General features: G+C 49.2%; 1 protein-coding gene across 7 annotated transcripts in view; it reads right to left on the bottom strand.

Annotated features, from left to right (window-relative positions):
* The window catches only part of LOC122701544 (katanin interacting protein), a 228563-nt gene that overhangs the window by 149050 nt on the left and 57395 nt on the right, over nucleotides 1-22118 (bottom strand). For 6 of the 7 annotated variants that reach the window (XM_043914569.1, XM_043914575.1, XM_043914573.1 and 3 more), the window contains 3 exons: nucleotides 19425-19501; nucleotides 9258-9427; nucleotides 6974-7071 (listed from right to left, as the gene is read on the bottom strand). In XM_043914569.1, the coding sequence (XP_043770504.1) occupies nucleotides 6974-7071; nucleotides 9258-9427; nucleotides 19425-19501 (345 nt within the window). The remainder of the gene's footprint in view (nucleotides 1-6973; nucleotides 7072-9257; nucleotides 9428-19424; nucleotides 19502-22118) is intronic. The other variant, XM_043914574.1, reaches the window with a different exon arrangement.

Raw genomic sequence — 22118 nt, 5'->3', positions numbered from 1 at the left:
GAATGAGCCCTGCTACAATGTCTAAGCACCTGTCTGAGCACCTGGATCCAGCCATGCCTGAAATGGGAATTTCCCATTGGCAAGTGAGAGAGCTGGGCTCAATGCAGCTCTACTGGCTTGATCTTAATTGCAAATATAAGAAAGCAGTCCAGTTCATGAAGAGTCCAATGTGTGTGTCTCTCTGTCCTCTCTGTCCTGTTTTCCCTCCTCCCTCCAAGGAGCTTAGCACAACTACTTGCCTCACCAAGGTATGACAGGTTTGCAATAGGGCATTAAGGAACTTAATCAGCAAGTCCTTACCAAGTGCTAACTGCATAACAAGGTTCTGGAAACATGAGGATAGGGGAAAAAAAATGTAAACCAATGCCCTGGCCTCAAGGAACCCACTCAGCACATATAACGGAAAAATGTGTTTATGAAGCAACATGTGACAAAATTAATGTGGTCCAGAAAGAGCTTCTAAATGCTGAGTGGGTGCTGGAGAGGGAAATAAATAGTCCTTCCATCTGGCCGGCTCTCCCGCCCCAGCCCCAGGAGGTGCCTCTGCCACCACGGAGAGGAGGTGGTGAGCAGCCCCACCCACACGAGGACGCCCACCTGCTGCCGCCGAGGAGCCAGCCCCTGGGTGCACCAGCCTGCTCCCTGCCTCCCACCTTCATGTCCTTGCAAAGATGATGCCCGAGGTTCTGGCTGGCTCCCCGCTTTACCCAGAGTGGGCGTTTCTGAGCAGCTGCTCTCTGCTGCCTACTTGCAAGCACCCAGATCTGGTAGTCCCTTGCACTATCAACCATAAAGTGGAACAGGGTTCAGAAGCCCTAAACATCCTGAAGTGAAAGTGAAAGTGTTAGTCGCTGAGTTGGGTCTGACTCTTTGTGACCCCATGGACTGCAGCCCACCAGGTTCCTCTGTCCATGCATGTCTCCAGGCAAAAATACTGGAGTGGGGAGCCGTTCCCTTCTCCAAGAGATCTGCCTGACCCAGGGATCGAAGTCAGTTCTCCTGCACTGCAGGTGGATCCTTGACTGTCTGAGCCACCAGGGAAGCCCCTAAACATACCTAAACACCCACAGACCAGTTTGCCAGCCCAAGGCCAGCTTGTTCTATACTCAGCCACACTCAGCCCAGTGTCATGCCCAGAGTTTTTGTGTATCGCCACCCTTCTTAGTACAGTATTCTGAGAGGCGTGCATTTATGCTTATCATCACTTAGGAAAAAAAAAAAGAGAGCAAAGCTGAGAGGTGGGTGACCTGGGTGGTTGCAAAGGTTGTGCACTATGTAAATGGCTCCCTCTAGGGGCGGGAGAGCTCCGAAGATACTGACAGACACAGCTTTGGGTTGGGGTGGGGAATAAATCGATCTTATTTGATATGGTTTTCCTGGATCTGCCTGATCTCCTACAACTAACAGTGCTTGTGCTCTGACGGTCTGTGTCAAGCAAGGTCACTGTAAAGCTGATGCTTTGTGGGTTGTTTCATTTATTGTCCTCACTGCAGGGGTTTTCAAAACTCAGGGGGGGGAAGAAAAAACAAAACAAAGGGAAGGGTCCCCTATGCTTCACATTTTCACTTGTGAGTTTTCCTAGAGGTGCTTAAGCTGCCTGACCCCCAACAGGAAACCGGATACGGCAGCAGAGTGAGAACAAAACCTGGGCTTTAATAATTGCAATGAACTTGCTTTTCAGGCCTTTAAGGAAAGCCCACCCCACAGTAAATTGCTGGAAGGCCAATCCCTTCACTACCAATTTAATGCTAAGAGTCGATGACGTTCATCAAATCTGACAGCATTTTGGTAAACGACGGCTCTGTTGATTAGGCCGCTGTCCACCCAAGTATTACAAGGCTGAGGAAGCCATAAATCTTAATCCATTGATAGCAGCGGAAAGATCTAAGGCCGAGAAGTGGTTGGGGGAAGAAAGGACAGCAGCAACTAGAGCCATTTATCACCACCAGCCCGATCCACTGCGCGGGCAGCCGCTCAGAAGGCAAGCCCAGCATGGCCATCTGGGTCCCTGGTCCCTCCAGCACTGGAGAGTCCGGAAGGCGTTTACAGGTGGAGTGGTCAGCCTCTTGGCCAGTGTATGGATGACTTTCTCACCTTCTGGCCTAGGGGTCCTGGAGTGTGTGCACCTGCAGCCCCTTCCATCAGGGCAGCTCCACCCAAAAGTGCTTCCTAGTTGCCGGGCAAGACCCTAAGGAGGGAACTCTATTCTACCAGAAGTGGCATTGGGCTTGGTCAGTGGAAAGGTTACGTGTGCCTCAACAGAGTTTAAGGGGCCGCTCAGAGAAACCAGGGCTTCCCAGGTGGCTCAGTGGTAAAAAATCCACCTGAAGAGCAGGAAATGAGGGTTTGATTCCTGGATCAGGAAGATCCCCCAGAGGAGGAAAAGGCTAAGTCATTTCAGTTGTGTCTGACTCTGTGCGACCTCATAGATGGCAGCCCACCAGGTTCCTCTGTCCCTGGGATTCTCCAGGCAAGAATACTGGAGTGGGTTGCCATTTCATTCTCCAATGCATGAAAGTGAAAAGTGAAAGTGAAGTCGCTCAGTTGTGTCCGACTCTTTGCGACCCCATGGACTGCAGCCTACCAGGCTCCTCCGTCCATGGGATTCTCCAGGCAAGAGTACTGGAGTGGGTTGTCATTTCCTTCTCCAGTAAATGGTCCCAAAATGAATGAAGGACTGAATGAATGAAAGAACATGCTGGAGGGAAAAGCTGCCGTCGGCATCTCCCCGTGGCTGATGACGACAGTCAGGGCCGTTCACTGCCAGCTTCCTCTGTGCCGGGCACTGCTGGGCGAGCTCAGTCATTCAATCCTCATTAACTACCCGATGGGGAGGGTGCCATTACCAACCCTGCTTATAGAGAAGACAGGCACAGAGAGGCGAAGCCACTTCTCCAGGACCGTTCAGCTCGTAAGTGGTGCAGCTGAGGCTTGGAACCCAGGCTGCCGGCCCCTGAGTCTGTGCTCTTAACCCTTTGGACTTGCCTGTCACCTGCCGCCAGGTGCTCTTGCCTGAAGAAGTGGACAGCTGATGGCTGCCTTATAGGCAGGCAACCCAGCTTGGGGGCTAGATCTTTCCATTTTCCCAGGGAATTAGGAATCAAGCTTTTTAAAAAAAATACATAAAATTTTTTGAATTAAAGTGTTACCAAGTGACTAAGTCTCTTATAAATTGTGTGAGTCCCAAAACCATTATCTGGGGGGAAAATCGAACCCACAGGTTTCAAGTGGTTAACTTTCAGAGTCTACCGGACTGGCCTTCCAGATGCTGGAGCACAGTTGTGACATCTTGCTCCCAGGATGAGCTGTGCCCACGTCTTCACAGTCGGATCTTCCAGGACAGGAACTGAACCTGACTGGGGCGTTTTGGGCACACTTGCAGACTGCCTGGCCCATGGTAATACATGTTCATTAACTTAATGGATGACTTCCTTCATGACTGGTTCCCAGTCCAATCGCCACTTCTGAAGACTCCTATATTTGTCTCCATCTCTGAGGGGTGGTCCCCAAAGGACTGTGTGGGTGGAGCAGAGTCGATGGGATGGTGTCCCCCCAGTACCCATTTCACCCTCTTCTGGGGGTGCCTCTCGGCTCAGTAGAGGCCAGAAAGCCAGACACTGCGTTTCCTAAACTCCCTCTTAGCCAGGGTCTGGATGTGACACGGCTTCGGCTAATCCGATGGCCTCGTGGAAGGCAGGCACAGCCAAAGTGAGGCGGAGACGAAGGGGACACACCCAGCTGCGTCTGTGCCAAGCATGCGGTAGAGTCCAGGAGTGTTTTCATCCACGTCCCACCCTGGCTGGGTGAGCTGTGAGCGAGGTCTTTCTTCCAAGGGTCTCATTAGCAGACACAGGGTCGCTCGGAGGCCAACGGCTGTGGCACTGGCTTCCTGATTCCTCGATTACAGTTCAGGTAACACATTCTTTTACTTAATTTTTTTATTTTTGGCTGTGCTGGGTCTTCATTGCTGTGCATGGGCTTTGTCTAGTTGTGGCGAGCGGAGGCTACTCTCTTAGATGCAGTGTGTGTGGGCTTTTCATGGCGGTGGCTCCTCCTGTTGCAGAGCAGGGGCTCTAGGGCACGTGGGCTTCAGTAGTTGTGGTTCCCTGGCTCTTAGAGCACAGGCTTAATGGTTGGGGCACCCGGGCATGGGTGCTCCGCAGCATGTGAGATCTTCCGGGACCAGGAATAGAACCCGTGTCCCTTGCCCTGGCGGGTGGATCCTTGTCCACTGTACCACTAGGGAGGTCCCAGGTGACACATTCCTGAGGCTGATACCCCATCCTCCCTCCTGTGTCCTAGGTAACAGCTTTCCTGGCCGGCCTGTTCGAGGATATTGGGTATACTGCTCCTGGAGGCCCAGCTCAACCTCATCCTCTTACCAGCCCAAGGATTTTGTAAGCACTCCCCCCATTCCCAGCCTTCCATTCATTTATGATTCAAATACTCTGGAGGTCTCCACTGTTAGCCACTGACTGACCCCTGATGGATTGGGTACAGAAGGACAATTACAGCCTTCGTGGCATCAGGAAGTCAGGGAATTAGCCTTGATTAGGCCCTGTGAAGTGTGGGGCCACAGGGAGAGACCAGGGAGGGATGCTAATTAATCTTAGGCCAAGTCTTTAAATTGCACAGACTCCGGGGCCAGCCATTAAGTCACTGTCTAAGACGCAAATAACGGCTCCTGATAATAGAAGGCACTCAAGACAGCTTGGAGAACTGTCTGAAGTGAGAAGTGGAGAAAGGCCTCATTAATGGGAAATTAATATTCATTGCTGGGGACAAAAGGAAGCCTCCGGGCTGTGTGACCCGAGGGCCTTGCTCATCAGCAGCGAGATGAGGCTTGGGAGTTGGGCTGGCAGGAACACCCCTGCCCATTTCATCCTAGATGTACAAAAGCACCAGCAGAGAAGCAGAACCACTGGGTCTGGAGTCACAGGCCAAGGGTCCAAACCTCAGCCTACTGTCCTCCGTCAGTATCTGTGGGAGCAGGTCACTTTGTTACCTCTCTGGGCCTCAATTTCTTTAGTGGCACAATGCGGATATTCACGTACCTCTGGGGTTATAGCAAAGATGGGCTGATAAAAAGTATTTACCATTCATGTTCACTTGTTGTTTGCATGTGCATGCTCAGTCGTGTCTGACTCTTTGCGACCCCATGGACTGCAGCCCGCCAGGCTCCTGTGTCCATGGGATTTCCCAGGCGAGAAGACTGGAACGGTTGCCATTTCCTTCCCCAGGGGATCTTTCCAACCCAGGGATCTAACTAGTGTCTCCTGCGCTGCAGGCAGATTCTTCACTGTTGAGACATCAGGGAAGCCCTAGTATTTACCATAGATCTGAACATGTGCTATATGTGGAGCCCTGGGTTATAGTTCATGGGGCTGCAAAGAGTCGGACATGACTGAGGACAGAACATACCAAGGTCACAGGTGAGGAGCAGGATAGCACTAGAACATGTATATTACCGTATGTAAAATAGATGACCAGTGCAAGTATGATGCATGAAGCAGGACACTCAAAGCTCTGAGACAACCCAGAGGGGTGGGGTAGGGAGGGAGATGTGAGGGGGATTCAGAATGGGGGGACACGTGTGCACCCACGGCTGATTCATGTCAATGTACGGCAAAAACCACCACAATACTGTAAAGTAATTAGCCTCCAATTAAAATAAATTAATTAACTTAAAAAAAATCTCTGGAATTGACCAAGCCCCATAGCAGTCAACTGTTGCCATGAGCCTCCAGATCTAAACTGGCCAGTGCCCTGACCCCATATGAGGTAAAATACCCATCCTATTACTCACCCTATAGCATCCTAACCAGTCACCTAAGGCCACCATTCCAACAGGAACTTCTGTCTTCGGGCTAAAAATTGGCTACAAGCCTGTGAAAGGGTTTGGCTCCGCCTTGAGACAGCCTGCTGTTCTAACAGCATCTCCCTCTCCAATAAACTTTATTCTCCTCTCATTCTACCTCATATCTGGAAATTCTTTTCCAACTCGCATATGGACCATGACAGTATATATATATATATATGTTGCTTAAGCCTCATCTCAGACCAAGTGAGTCAGAATCTCTGAGGGTGGGGCCTGAGCATCCCAGGTGATTCGAATGCGCAGTGGGGGTCCCCCTGGTCCCAGGTAAGGCTGAGTAACCACCAGGGAAGGTGTAAGGACTATAGGAGCAAGAAAGCTGAGCTTGGAGCAACAGATTCGGATCTGGATCTTAATTCCACCCTTTCTCAGTGATTGACCTTGGAAAACTCACTTAATATTTCTCAGCTTTTGTGCCCTCAGCATCCTTAAAAAAGGAAGGACATGGGACTTCCCTGGTGGTCCAGTGGTTAAGACTCTGCGCTTCCAATGCAAGGGGCACGGGGGTGGTTGCAGAACTAAGATTCCGTGTGCCACGTGGCATGGCCAAAAAAAAGGAGGAAGGACTTTGGAATATATCCTGTAGGTCTGCTGTGAGGGCAAAGGAGAGGAGTCATGTGGCAACTTAGCCCCATCTGATACCGGCAGGTGCTCAAAAAAGCAAGCTGCTGGACCAGCAGCATCGGTAGCAACCTGATGTGGCATCTCAGGACTGTGGGTTGGGGGTGTAGTCTTATATATCCACTGTATCCCTGGCATCTGAGACTGTGCCTGGCATATCACAGGTGCTTAGTAAGAAGCAGCTGTAAGAATGCATCATTACAACAGGACTGTGAGTCTGACCTGTGATGCTGTGAGGCTGCCCCATCCAGAAGGGAGAATCATTTCACAGAGAGGGCTTGCGGCTCCCCAGGGCTCCTCCTCTCTCCAGAGGCCAGTGCCACAGGCAGAGAGGGCGCCATGGCAGTGCCCAGCTAGACCCACCCCTACCCCTGGGGATTCTGAACGCTTTACGTTTCTGCTCTCACAAGAAGCCTGCTCCTTATTCTGAAGTGTGAGCTGGGGCCACCATCTTGACTCTGCCCTGGGTTTCCAGACCTGATGCCATCCTCGGCGCTGGACTTTGCTGGGAGCTGTCCGTGCACTGCGTCTCAAAGCTTCTTCAGCTTCTTGAAACAGCGTTCTTCGTCCACAGTCTGCACAGAGATGAGGGGAAGAGAGTTGGTGAGCCCCTGAAGATGAGCCTACACTGATGGTGGTTTCATAATTTACAACTACAATGCCCATCGGGGTGCCCAGAGTCTTATCTGTGAAGCTCTTCACTTCAGTAGCACTCTTTGTAGTCACAAAGCATCAGAAAACAAGCTAAATGGGGACTTCCCTGGTGGTTAAGCAGTTAAGATTTCATGCTTCCAACGCAGAGGGCATGGGTTTGATCCCTGGTTGGGGAACTAAGATCCCACATGCTGAGCGGTGGGGCCAAAAAAAAAAAAAAAAAGAGAGAGAGAGAGAAATAGAAAGAAAACAAGCTAAATGCCCAAAAACAAGGGATGGGGAGTCAGTCACAGCCCCTCAGCTATGGAACAGTAGGTGTAACAGTGGGCAGCTGAACTGGGCAGGTCTACATACAAAAGGAGCATCTCTAAGATACAGAAGCAGGTCAGGACAGCAAGCACAACAGGCCAGCACTAGTGCAAAGGAGGGGTGTGGGGAGAGAACTGTTGAATGACTGAACATACCATTAGGGACCCAAAGTCAGAAACTCCCATTGTCTGCCCTTCCCTGAACCTTAGAAAGGCCTGCTTCTCCTAACCAGCAGATCAGCCCAGCTCTCCCTCATGAAAGCTAGGAGAGTCAATCCCATTTCCCTTGTTGTCTTTGGGGCTAGGAAACTCATGCTAAACTCCAAGTGGCTCTCCTAGGGGAAGGTTTGAAGACACCACTTTCTCATTTTATCCCCTTGTTGTATTAATTTTTATTGCCTGTTAATGGCTTGGGATCTTACCATACCTATGAGCCAATGAGTTAGAACACAAATCAAGATTAGTGTGTTACAGGGAACTCTACTCAATGTTATGTGGCAGCCTGGATGGGAGAGGAGTTTGGGGGAGAATGGTACATGGATATGTATGGTTGAGTTCCTTTTGCTATCCATCTGAAACTACCACAATCAGCTATACTCCAATATAAAATAAAAAGTTTTTTTAAAAGATTATTGTGTGCTGGACACTTCAGACTTCTTATCATTCAGTCTTTCTGGGAAATCTGCAAGGTGGGCATAATCACTCCCATTTTACTGAGAATCAGAGAGGACCCAATTGTCAGAGGTCTCAAAGCTGGCAAGGGGCTGAATAGGGTTTGAACCCAACCCAGCCTTGTTCCAAATCCTCTTCTCACCAGCAGCACGCTGGCCTCTCGGACAAAATGACAAGTCTTGAAAGGCACTCTGGCACTCATTCGTCCCATGTTAAAGGTGAGAAAAACAAAGGTGCGGTGAGATAAAACAGCTTCCCCAAAGCAACACAGCCAAACTGTATCTGACTCCTGTGTGTGTGTGTGTGCTCAGTCGCTCGGTCATATCCGACTCTTTGCGACCCCATGGGCTGTAACCCACTAGCCTCCTCTGTCCATGGGATTTTGCCATTTCCTACTCCAGGGGATCTCCCCTACCCAGGGGTTGAACCTGTGTCTCCTTCATTGGCAGGCACTTCGCCACCTAGGAAGCCCCAGTCTGACTCCTATGTGCTGCCATTTCATTCATTCTTGCTAAGTCACTTCAGTCGTGCCAGACTCTCTATGAACTCTTTAGGACTGGGGCCTACCAGCCTCCTCTGTCCATGGGATTCTCCAACCACCACCAAAACATTTTGGGGGCCTATATGGGGCCAACCACTGGATCGGGTGTCTTCTATTTCACTTCCAGATTTTATTTCATGTGTCCTTTTATTATAGGATACATGAAATCCGATTAAAGTCTGCAGAGTATGGATTAACTGAATTCAGACCTGAACAGTGGAATCAATTATCACAGGGGTTAGGTACTGAAGTTAGGACACGGTGAGTGAAAATCAGGTCTCACCAAAATTATCCTAGACCTTTCCTTAAATGACTGGTATGAGAGATCTGGGAAATGTAAAAGCCAGGAATTGACTTCTCTGGTCACCTTTGCCCTGCAGGAGTGGATGCCAAGACTAGTTTAAAAAAAAGTCTTAAAAAAAAAAAGAATCTCTCTCTCTCTGTCTCTCATTTCCATGCTGTCTCTTTCTGGCCAAGTGGAGAGAGTTAACTTGCATGGGCTGACTAGTTTCTGTGCATGGGATGTGGTTCCACCGGCCCTCACTCGTCAGCAGAGCTGGTGCTGATCTGGCATTCCTGTGCTCACCGTGAGTCCCCTCGGTGTGGGAGGCGCTTCTGGAGAAGTCGGCGTGGACGGCTTTCCGAGGGGACGCCTTCAGTTCGGAGTTGGCCCCGTTGACGTAGACCGAGAACCCCTGTTCCAAGTGCTCCAGCCTCAACTGCACGGGGTCCTTGGTTTTCAGATGCTTTAATATCCTGGAAGAGAAACGATCACCGGCGTCTCATCGGAGGAGCCTGAGCCACCGCCCACCCCCATGTGGGGAGGGACCTGCTGCTCTGACAGGCAAGCGTTTCTAATCAGAGGCTGGGTGGCGGGCGCCCAGCTGTTCATCTATAAACAGCCCTAAGAGGCCCATTACACACACGGAGGAGCAGGGAGGGGGAGGCTCCATGGGCGCTGCTTTCATTCTGAGGCTCAAAGATACACCAGCAAAAACCCGGGTACCATCCTTGCCCCATGGTGGCAGGGGGACAAAGAGCAGGTGTGTGTGCACGCGGCTACACACGGCCTGGATTTCCTGGGATGATCCCAATGTCACGCACCTCTCCTTGGCGTGGACAACAGCACTTTGTTCCACGTGGAACAAAATGTGGTCTAAGCCTCTGTGAGAGAGATTTCACGAAACACATCCTCACGTTGGAAAACACCTGCCATCACGCCAGGCGGACTGATTTTTGGCTTCAGGAAATAAATGTGTTCTCCAACACCCCTGATATCCCAAATGTCATCATTTTCCATTCAGATGCAGTTTAAAAATATACCAGTGCAGGCTTTGTTCAAGATTAATGATATGATGATCAAACCCTTTGCCTGAAAGGGGCCTGGCATAAGCGTGGTCAGGTTCCTTGTTCAGCTTTCTCCAGAGTTCAACCTCACACTTTGGCTTTGTCCTTCCCCCACTCCTGATGGTCCCTGCCACGGACAGCGCCCAATGTCCATTTCAGAGTTGCTCCCATCTGACGCCAAACCCTTCAGAGCCTTCACAAACGCCTGCACACACTCCCATACCAACTAGGTTTCTTTTCGCAGAAGGAGAAATACAAACAACTGGCAAAAAAAAAAGTGGATCCTCTTCAGTGATTAAAAAAGTTCCTATCAAAGTAGCAAAATGTAAATTTTTAAAAGCAATAGTGGGATTTCCCTGATAGTCCACTGGGTAAGAATCCAATTTCCAATGCAGAGAACACAGGTTTGATCCCTGGTCTAAGATCTCACATGCCACGGGGCAACTAAGCCCACTTGCCACAGTGACTGAGCCCGAGTGCTCTGGAGTCTGCACACTACAACTAGAGAGGCCTGTCTGTTGCAACTATGACCTGACACAACCCAATAAATAAATATTTTAAAATGTAATAGCAATGGTAAAACCATAAAAGGTAGAGAGCCAAACTCTGTTCTAAATGCTTTGTGCGTGGTGTGTGTTTACTTGTCGTGTCTGACTCTTGGCGGCCCCATGGACTGTTGTCTGCCAGGTGCCTCTGTCCATGGGATTCTCCAGGCATAAATACTGGAGTGGGTTGCCGTGCCCTTTTCCAAGGGATCTTCCTGACCCAGGGATGGAACGAACCAGTGTCTCTTACATCTCCTGCATTGGCAGGTGGGTTCTTTACACCTGTGCCACCTGGGAAGCCTCTCTAAATGCTTTACATAGAGCCAATTCCCATTGTTTGGGATCAGTTCTACAAAGTTGAGGCAAACACTGAATTTGTGAATATGGAATCACTGTTTCCAGGAGGAAATACAGGATTTGATTCCTGTGAGCCTCTGGTCACAACGTGTTCGTCAACTGATCAAAATAAAACCTTGCTTTACACTGTTTATAATAGCCAGGACATGGAAGCAATCTAGATGCCCATCAGCAGATGAATGGATAAGAAAGCTGTGGTACATATACACATGGAATATTACTCAGCCATTAAAAAGAATTCATTTGAATCAGTTCTAATGAGGTGGATGAAAATGGAGCCCATTATACAGAGTGAAGAAAGCCAGAAAGAAAAACACCAAAAATGCATATATATGGAATTTAGAAAGATGGTAACGATAACCCTATATGCAAGATAGAAAAAGAGACACAGATGTACAGAACAGACTTTTGGACTCTATGGGAGAAGGCGAGGGTGGGATGATCTGAGAGAACAGCATTGAAACATGTATACTATCAAGTGTGAAACAGATCACCAGCCCAGGTTGGATACATGAGACAAGTGCTCAGGGCTGGTGCACTGGGATGACCCAGAGGGATGGGATGGGGAGGGAGGTGGGAGGGGGGTTCAGGATGGGGAACACATGTAAATCCATGGCTGATTCATGTCAATGTATGGCAAAAACCACTACAATATTGTAAAGTAATTAGCCTCCAACTAATAAAAATAATTGGGAAAAAACAAACAAACAAAAAAAAACCCCTTGCCTTATGTGTGTTTCCATTTAAAGGCACCTTATTTAATATATTGGGTTTCTCTTGTGGCTCAGCTGGTAAAGAAACTGCCTGCAATTCAGGAGACCTGGGTTCGATCCCTGGGTGGGAAAGATTCCCCTGGAGAAGGGAAAGGCTACCCACTCCAGTATTTAATATATATTGATACTTAATACAGTAATACTGAACTTATGCCGGCAGCACTCCAACTCATGACTGAATGAAGCTTATCTAACATGTGTATTTTCTCCACAAGGGACATCCTAGCCTTCTTGGGCTTAGGAATGTGGGACAGCACTTTAACCTTATGCCAGGGACCAGTTTAAACAGGGAAGTCACCAGCGAAAAACACAAAAATGTAAAAAAACAGGACAGTAAGTAAAACACAAAAAGGACACTTTACTGTATATGGTAAGGGCTTCCCAGGTGGCGCGGTGATAAAGAATTCACCTGCCAATGCAGGAGATGCAGGAGATGCGGGTTTGATCCCTGGGTGGGGAAGATCCCCTGGAGGAAGAAATGACAACCCACTCCAGTATTCTTGCCTGGGAAATCCCATGGACAGAGGAGACTGGTGGGCTACAGCCCATGGGGTCACAGAGAGTCGGACACAACTGAGCATGCACGCACACAGTATAAGATTTTTAAAAAGCCCTGTAAGTATTGATTCAGGGGTTACAAATACATTGTAGTGGGTGGATAAATTTGCAAATATGGAATAAGGATTGACTGTATTAAGACTTTAATCTTTACAACAACCCTATGGGGTAATTAATTTTCTTAACCTCATTTAATAGATAAGGAAACTGGAGCCCAGAGAGGTTAAGTAACTTGCCCGAGGTCACACAGCTGGTATGGCAGGGGGCTACGATGCAAATTGAAGCAGTGTGGCTCCAGAGTCTTCGCCACAACAAAGACAACTTCAAGAACTAGAAAGTTGAGACTGACAAGCTTAGACATGGCTGGAAACAGAAAATGTCATGCACTTGGTCTTCGCTCAGTCAGCAAATAGTTTCTGATCAGGAACAATGGTCGGCATTCAGTCCTAACAAAACCACGAGACCGACTGGAATGTCCCACACTAGGTTAGTGGAAGCAGAGATCTGTAGTTGTTATAATTATGAAGATTCTGTTGAAACATGGGGGGTGTTTGTGATCTGTTCAGAGAGGGGTGGAGAAGGCAGTATAAAAACAGTACCTATGCGATAAGCGCAAAGTTGGAAAAAAGTGTGTTTGTGGGACCCAGAGTGGAAGGTGATAAATGTGAAAATTAAATCAGTGGTTGAGGGAAGGTGGCGGCATTATGGGTGATTTCTTTGTTTGCTTTTTTAAATGTTTCTTTAGCGGTTGATACATCCATCTTTTCGGCAATCGTGGCAGGAACATTCATTACAGACTGCTTATCTCTTGCCAGCCTCTGAAGCCTGGGAGATGCCTGATTGTTGGGCAACAGCATAGAACAGAAGGAAAACACAAGTAACTAAGAGACAGTTTCCAAACACGGCAGTAGTTGCGTTCTCTGGCGCAAACAATCGAAGGACGCAGTGGTCCCCGGGGAGGGAGAGCAGGGAACCCAGGCCCTGCGAGACCCTGAGATGGTCGGCAGGTGGAAAAATCTGACCACCTGGCCAGGCAGTGCCTGCCTCCACTTCCTTCCAGAGTCACCTTTTCTCCTGATGCTTCCTGAATGGTCGCCGTGGCATCCCGCTACCCAAGCTCTGTGGCTGGTGCTACACGTGTGTCTCTCTTTAAGCAGACTGATTTATGAAAATGTGGATTTATGAAACTGATAAATGAGGAGATAATTAGTCAGACTGTGAAAGGACTCACTAGAGGAACTCCTCTACTGCAGCTGAGCACATCAGGAATACGCACATGGCATCAAAGAAAAGTGGGTGTTTTTTTTAATGGATAGCCTACCGCCCTTGGTGTCTGGGATTCAGGAAAATTAGATTCAGTCCCCTGCCCTGGTGGAGATGGGGCCCCCAGCCACTTGCTGCCCTATCACACTCTGATCCCTTCCAGCAAGGATCTCCAGCCTCTGGGACCTAATGCCTGATGATCTGAGGGTAGAGCTGATGGAATGATAATAGAAATAAAGAGCACAATATGTGTAATGTGTTTGAACCACCCTGAGGCCATCCCCATCACCTGGCCCACGGAAAAATCGTCTTCCATGGAACCAGTCCCTGGTGCCAAAATGGGTCGGGGACCACTGCCTTATAGATTCTGTATGTTTCAGTTCACGAGTCTCCCTGCCTCACACTACAGTATAGTATCTGTGTGCCTGTTTATTCTCCCTTCGTGCCCCGCCCCCACCCCAGGTGTGGGGTCTGTGCTGAGTGCAAGGAAAGGTGAGGAATACTCTCAGAAACTATTTCTGGAACTCAAGGTCTCGCAGGAGAGAGAAGGCATGGACGCGCATCCTAATACAGCCCCCGGGTATCTAACCGCGTCACAGGCACCATTTCTGCTTATCGTGATGACCTTCGGGGGCATTTGTACAGAGAGCTCTTTCGCACAGAAGACGAAGTGGAAACACTGGTCAGAGTACAGGGTGGCACCAGGGACTGTGACCGGGGACATGAGATGCTGGACAGCTGGGTGGTTGGGGCACAAGCAGGGGTCCAGGTGAGGAGAGGATTTAGCTGAGCTCCAAGGGCAGGGGGCGCGATGCCCACAGGTCTGCTTGTGACCAGACTTATAACAACTGCCTTGGTCTGTAGACGCCTCGGCTGCTGTGTGACTGTGGGCTGGCCACACACCTCCTTTGGACCTCAGGTAACCCCAGGGTCAACCGAGGGGCTCTCTAAGTGTCAAGCATTCAAGGATTATCTGGATGTCTGCTCACTTTTTTTTTTTTTTTAATTTGGCTGGGCCAGGTCTTAGCTGTGGCATGTGGAATCTAGTTCCCCAACCAGGGATCGAACCCAGGCCCCCTGCATTGGGAGTGCGAAGTCCCAGCCACTGGAACACCCAAAGAAGTCCCTCAGCTCACTTCCAAGAAGACATGTTTATCACCAAAAAGATGATGATGATGATGATGCAGAAAGCATACTTGGATGGGTGGGCTTACTGCAGACCCTCAAACACCTTGTCCTTCTCCATCCTTCACTGGCCCAGGAATTAAGATCCTGGCATTGGCCTGTTTTATAGATGTACTTGCCCAAGGTTAGAGTCGAGGAAGTGGCCGGGATTTAAATTCTGGTCCATGAGGCTCCAGAGCTCATCTCCCTGCCACGTCATCCTGCCGTTTCTTGTCTCCTCACCAGGCATCTCGCCGCAGAGCTCCACACAAGGAGAGTTCAGAAGAGAAGCAGAGCTCCAGGTAGGGGTTTTTGGAGGCAGGGGCATTTGAATGAAGCCTTGAAGGATGGAGAGGCAGGGGACAGTGGTGCAAGGAGCCTGCCATTCCTCCTGGAACCTAGTGGCTCACGAGCTCCACTATCTGTCCTCTAGGAGGTCACCAGCCCCCGTCCATGTGGGCGGAGGTAGTGTAGTGTGGAAGACCAAGCTCCGTGCTGGAGGCTCTGCCATTTCCCAGCTTTCGTGGGCAAGTCCCTACACCTCTGGGGCCTGTTTCCTCTTCTGTAAAATGAGACCCAGGATGCCTAAGCTCATGAGGATGGAAGGGGATGCCAGACAAAGCTCCAGCTCAGAGACCAGTCTGTACAAGACCCGCTCAGAGCTGGTTTTCCCCTTTCTTCCTTCTGCCTAAATCTTCTCATGGGGCAGCGGGTTCACCTCTCACTCGGGTACATTTTCGTGGCAAGTTTCCCTCAAACAACCTTTCTTTCCAAAAAAAATACCACTGTTGGATTCTTACATCTTAGACCTGCCGCCCTCTAGCGTGTATATTACAGCCCCACTCAGCCGTTAGCTCTTAACTGTTCCTCCTGTCTCAGTCCTTTGATGATTTGGACTGCTTTTTCGTGGGTCCTGTTAGGCATGATTACATCTTTCATGAGGCCGCCGAGTGAGCAGAATCACTAAGCATCCTCTGGGCAAGGGCTGTGCGCGGGTCAACAAGAGCTGCCGCGTCTTCCCCACCCTCCCTGGTCCTCTGCTGGAGCTCATGATCACTCTCGGCCCCTTCTGGCCTAGTCCTGGGTAGCCTTGTGCTCACCCGCCACTGCTGGGGGGAGTTCCTTGAAGGCCAGGGCTGTGTGGCAGACACCTGTCCTTTTCATTTGTCCAGTCACTCGCCCCCGTCTTCCAAACACAGCTCAGATTCCCCTTGAGAACTGCCCCCCTTCCTCCTCTTACTCCACGTGGTTTGAGGGAGACTCACACCCTTGCCCAGCTTCATGGGGTGGCCCAGGAGGGGCCAGGCAGACTCTGCCACCCCACCAGGCTCAGGACGGCGGTTGGCTCACGGATGGAAACTCAGGACTTTTGAGTGAGGATGGGCCTCAGCACTTCTGCTGAAACTATTAAGAAAGATGTGTTTTCTTCCTCTAGAGGTAGGATGTCCTTGGGTTTCCAGGGACTGCCTTGGCCTCTGTGAGGGAGGCACCTTTGTGAGATGATTCCAAGGTAAGAAAGCAGAACTGAGAGATGGAGAGTGACTGATTTCCATGACCCACTTTGAGTACCCGGATCCAACTATGCCTGAAGCCTGATTATCATCCCAGATTTGTTTATTTCCCAAGGCAATAAGTTTCACTGTTTAATGCCATTTACTTTGGGTTCCTGTCCCTCTGAGCAGAGGAGTGCTAACTAAGGCTGCCTGTGTCTCCTTCATTGCAATCTTCTCCTTAGTACTAGTGTTAATGCCAGGCAATGAGAAGGTACTCAGTGGAATCCTGCTGAAAGAATAAAAGAATAACCTGATCAGCATTTTGTGGGGAGCTGTGTTCTGGACAGGTCTCTGAGAACTCAGCCCAGTGATTACACACCCAGTACAACAGACTGGGTTTTCACCTCCCTCTGTGCCCAATATGAAGTTCAGAGGCTGGGATTTCCCTGGTGGTCCAGTGGTCACGACTTCACCTTCCAATGCACGGGGTGAGGGTTTGATCGATGGTCAAGGAGTTAAGATCCCATGTGCCTTGTGGCCAAAAAAATCAAATCAAAAAACAGAAGCAGCATTGTAACAAATTCAGTCAAGACTTTAAAAACGGTCCACATAGAAAAAAAAAGTTTTAAAAAGGCTCAGAGGCTGGTTTTCAACCCAGTCGTTTTTTTAATTGGTGTATAATTGATTTACAATGTTGTATTAGTTTCTCCTCTACAGTAAAGTGAATCAGCTATATGTGTATATATCTATATGTATAGATCTATATACCAGTGTATATATACCCTCCCTCTTGAACCTCCTTCCCACTCTACCCAGTCTTATAAGTAATTTCCAACTCAATTTCAGTTTATCCCTATAAAACCCCTCCACAGTGAACTTAGAGCCACTGGCAACCCTGGCAGATTTCTCTCCTCTGGATTACTGACAACAGCGTCAGACAAAACATAAATAAGAAAGTACGGAGACTTTGCTGGTGGTCTAGTGGTTAGGACTCTGTATTTCCACCACAGGAGGCACAGGTTCAATCCCTGGTCTGGGAACTAAGATCCCACATGCTGCATGGCATGGCTGGAAAAAAAAAAAAAAAATGTAGGGCCCAGCTCCATCACTTCCCTGCTGCATGACCCCAGGCAAATGCTTGCTGTCCTTGGTCTCCACTTCCCCATCTGTAAAATGGGTGCAATAACTGCCTTATCGGGCAGTGTGTGGATAAAACGAGATGATGGGGGCGAGCTGCCTGCCTCACAGCTGGTACCTCAGCAAAGGTGCCTTTTCAGGCTCGATCTGAGGACAGCTCCGGGGCACTCCTACTCTGCATAGGTCTCCATTGGAGGCGTTTCGAGCTTCACCTTCTAATTCCCTGGCATCGAGCCAGCTCCCTCTCGGTGACAAACACATCTCCCAAATTTTACGGCAGCTCTGTTTTGGCATATTTTTTAATTGCCTTTGTTCTGTGACCTCCTCTCTGGCTCTCCTCAGCTATGCTATTGGCCGGTGCCTCTTTGATCATGCAAGTATTGATCCCTTGATTAATGAGAAGCAATTTGATCATGAGGAACTATGACACTCTCCTCCCAGACAAGTCACGTGTATACGATTCAATGATCGCCCAGGTGTTCAGTGGCACCATCCAGCCTGCCAGAAATTGAATAAAAACATTCTGCTCCCTGGCATTGATGATGATAAAAACCCACATTGGTCTAATCAGCGCAAGCCTGGGTTTGAGGTTGCCCCTGGGATGGAGGGAGACGAGCACAGAGCGTGGGCACATGGGATGTCGCCTGGCATTTCTGGCTGGTCTTGGAGAGTTTATCTATTCAGAGGTGCTCTACTGGGGGCAGGACTGCCTTGCTTGCAGGCATCTGGAGTGAGGGCAGGTCTCGTTGTCACAGATACTGGAGGTCTTAGTGAAATTTAGTAAGAGGACAGGTAGGCAGGGACACGAAACTCCTACAACACATGAGGCAATCCTGCACCATAAAAGCTTTCCCCATGCAGCACGCCTCCAGGGCCCCAGCTGACAAGCACCGGGAATCCAGCCCATCAGACAAGGGCTGAATTCATATTCAGAATAACAACCCCCAGGCTCTCTTGCCTACAAGACCCCAAGCACAGCTCCAAAGCACAAAGTCCCAAATAAGTTCCCCTGTCCTTCCCGCTCCTGCAGATCTGGGGGTGTGGGGCTGTAGTATCCTTCTGTCTGTTTTAGGCTTTGATTTGAATTCATTACCAACATCTTGGCGGGGGAGGGCTTTCCAGGTGGTGTTAGGGGTAAGAGACCCAAGAGATGCAGGTTTGATCCCTGGGTCAGGAAGATCCCCTGGAGGAGGGCATGGCAACCCACTCCATTATTCTTGCCTGGAGAATCCCATGGACAGAGGAGCCTGGCAGGCTACAGTCCATAGGTTCACAAAGAGCTGGACACAACTGAAGCTTCTTAGCACGTACACACCAACATTTTAAAACTCAGGATATTTCACCACACAAATCCAGATTTTCACTGTCTCCTGTCACTTTGGAGGATATGAACCCCTGGGCGCATGAGAGTTCCAGGTGCCCACTGTCCCCACTGAGCTAGCTTCACTCACTGCCTGAACCCTCCTAGCATCTAAGTTTGCAAACTCAGCTTTCCCCGAGGTTCCAGGGCCTGAAGACAAACCACAATGAACGGCAAGTGAACTTGCACAGCCTTGCAAAGGCCTGGAGAACATAATACTTCTCTCCAACCAGACCAGAAGCTTTGACCTCAGTCAGTACACATAGCATCGGGCTGCAGGTTTTTTATGAGAACTGGCACTCAGAGTCAAATCAGGATTGACAGCTTTAAACGACATTGACCAACTTCAAACACAAGTGTAAAAGGACTCCCCCTTTACATAACAAGGCATGATTACAGGCTCAGATTTCCGGGGACCTTCAAAGCCTGTGAGATCACAGGCTAGGTTATTCACGCACGGGCCCTGCCAAATTCTAGCTTTTCTTAACAAACCCAGCTTCTCCCAGAAGGGGAGGCACGGAGACGAGAGGCGGGCCCCACACGTCTGACGGTTTGCTACAGTTCAGTCGAAAGATGCGATTAAATCAGTGAATGGAGAAATAGGAACTGGGATGGCAGATATTATTCCAAGCCTCCGCGTGGAGGGCGACTGCAGCCCGTTCCGATGTGAAACCGAGCCTGCATACTGTTAATAGCTCTAAATAGGCTTTTGATTTGGTTAATATCAAGGGCTGCTGTCGGGCGGCTGCATCTTACCGGTTCCTCTGCTGGAGCAATATTAAATACTCATCGTGCTTCTCATCAAAGTCTGTCACCATGTCCTTTGTGTAACCCTGAAATCAAGAAACAGAGCGGTGTGATGTCGGAATGCAGGGCAGCGTTTACTGAGGCCCAGGTACAGCACACGCCCCGCGGGAGGCCGAGAGGCAGAGGCTGACCTTGACGAAGGCCCCGCTCCCTGGGTGCATCACCCTGGCGACCCAGAGCCCCAGAGACTGGTGGCCCAGTGGGTTTCCAACATATGCAACTAACAATCTATGGAAAGGAGAAGGGCGATTTGATTCCCCAGCCTCATTGTTATATTCCTCCCATGCCCTAATAAAATCAAGGACTCTGAGAAGATTTGGGCTTTACTGTTTTCTCCATGCTCATGATTTGGTGATCTCTATTGCCCTAACCATATGGAACCCAGATCAGTTGTTTGAGAGAGAAACCTCATTTTTTTTTTCTTGCCACTGTGAAAGAAATGCATGCTTATTATAAACAACTCGGTCATTACAAAAATATAGGATGCAGAGAGGGAAGGTCCCTTTGAAGCAGATGTTTGTGGTTTTCTGCTTCCCTTTCTGGTCATAGAATTCTGGATTTCTTTGGGGGAACCATTCAGTCCCTTTTCCCAGTTTGCTGGCTTCCTTAGATGCCCTTGAAAGTTCCTTTGGTCTCCTCTCGGGTCACATGACCTTGATGGTCTCGCCCATCAACACAGTACTTCCCCTGGCTGCAAGGATCCACTGGTCTGGGGATGAGCCTCGGCTGGTGCCTGGCCCTTGAAAGTCAGCCCAAGGACTTTACTGACACTCCTGGGGAAAAGCTGCTCTCTTTCCACTTGGGGGCTAAGGTGATGAGACGCAGGCTTGGAAATGCCTGAGAATGAAGTCAAGAAAGAAGATGGCAGGTCCCAGCGATGCAAAGAACAAGAGTCCTAATGACATAATTTGAGACCCTGGATCCACCCATGCCTGAAGACTAAGTGTCTGGACAACTTAGTTATGACCCTAACGTTATTTTGTTTCAACTGAGTTTCTGTCATTTGCAGCCAATAGAATTATAAGTTGTATACCACGGCCTGATCATTAGAGATAACCCTTATTAAAGATTTTTACAGCTCTATGGGGGGATGGTAAATGTATAATAAACTATAAATATTAAAAGTGACATACGCACCTCCCTAGTGGTGAGGTGGATAAGAATCTGCCTGGCAATACAGGGGACACGGGTTCAATCCCTGGTCTGGGAAGAGTCCACGTGTCCAGGAGGAACTAAGCCTGTGTGCGACAAGGACAGAAGCCTGCAAACCTAGAGCCTGTGCTCTGCAACAAGAGAAGCCGCCGCAGGGAGCAGCCCGCACACCCCAGCCAAGAGCAGCCCCCATTCGAGGGAACCAGAGAAACCCCACAAGCAGTGACGAAGACCCAGTGCAGCCAAAAACAACTGACATATGTAATACCAGTGAAACCTCCATCATGATCTGATACGTATTGCACTAGATGCTTTTCTTTGCTTATAATATGTATATATCCACATTTATAAACACACAAACACACATGTTCTTTTAAATGAAAGTAGGGTCATACCATAAACAATGCTTTGCCCTCTTCTATGCTTCTTAACTAATTTAGCTTCTTAACTAAAGAGACAGTGTCAGCTACATTCTAGTCACAAGTCAGACAGATTAAGTGTTAAATGGCAAGTAAGACGCTTGTAATAGAAACACAATTTGTGTGAAAATCCTAACGATTATCATGGGGAGGAGAAAAAAAAGAATTTCCATCATTCTCTTCTTAGCTTCTCAAAACCTGCCTTGCACCCCATTAATCTACCAGAACTCTTCCCAAGGGTGATCCATAACCTCCTTAAGCAAATATAATAGCTCTTTCCGGCTTCATCCTTTTCCATTGATCCGGGGCCACGGGGAGCTGTTCCGACCCATCCGTTCCCCAAATTCTCCCCCTTTAGCTTCCGCGGTTCTGAATGAGGCTCCTCCCCTCCCGCACCTTCTCTGGCTGCCCATCCTCCTTGGCCTTGGATGTGGATGGTCACTGTCTCTGTCCATCCTGCCTCTCTGGGCCTTTCTCGCTCTGCCTTCCCATCTCCTTCTGATTACAAGGAAAGGGGTCCCCTGGGCGGGGAGGCCAGAGAGTCCCTGCTAGACCAGGGCTGACAGCCCAGCCCCCTTCTCACCCCTTTTCCTGCAGGAAGGACTCTAGGTTGTGACCATCTGCTTCCCTCTTTCCCTGTCGCCCCCCACTTTTCCTCCCAGGCTCCCCTCTCTCTGGGCCACCAGGGGACAGGATGCTGGATTCCCATCTTCTCTCTCACCCTGAATCTCTGAAGCCTCCAAGTTTTCCCAGGGTTTTTCAGGTTAACTAATCTGGCCAATCAGGAAGTGAGGAGTAATAAGAAAGGATGATACTATGAAATCATAAGAAATTTAAACAAATTAGCAATAGGTGTTCCTATTCCTATTTCCCTGGCTTCCTGAGAAGCCCAGAGACATTCCTTGGTCCTCCCTGGACTGAGTCCTGCCTCATCTTGACTGTGAGGAAAGCACCATGAACTCAGGAGAGCTGGTAGGTTGCGGGATATGTCTGGAGAGGATTCTCAGTTCCTTTTTCAGAACAATGCATGTACGAGGCGGACAGTTGACGCAGCATTTCCATATACATGATT

This window comes from Cervus elaphus, chromosome 10 (assembly GCF_910594005.1).
Source record: "Cervus elaphus chromosome 10, mCerEla1.1, whole genome shotgun sequence".
NCBI classification, from domain to species: Eukaryota; Metazoa; Chordata; class Mammalia; order Artiodactyla; family Cervidae; genus Cervus; species Cervus elaphus.
The sequence above is the reverse complement of the archived record's forward strand: the minus strand, read 5'-3'. Positions and strand labels throughout refer to the sequence as shown.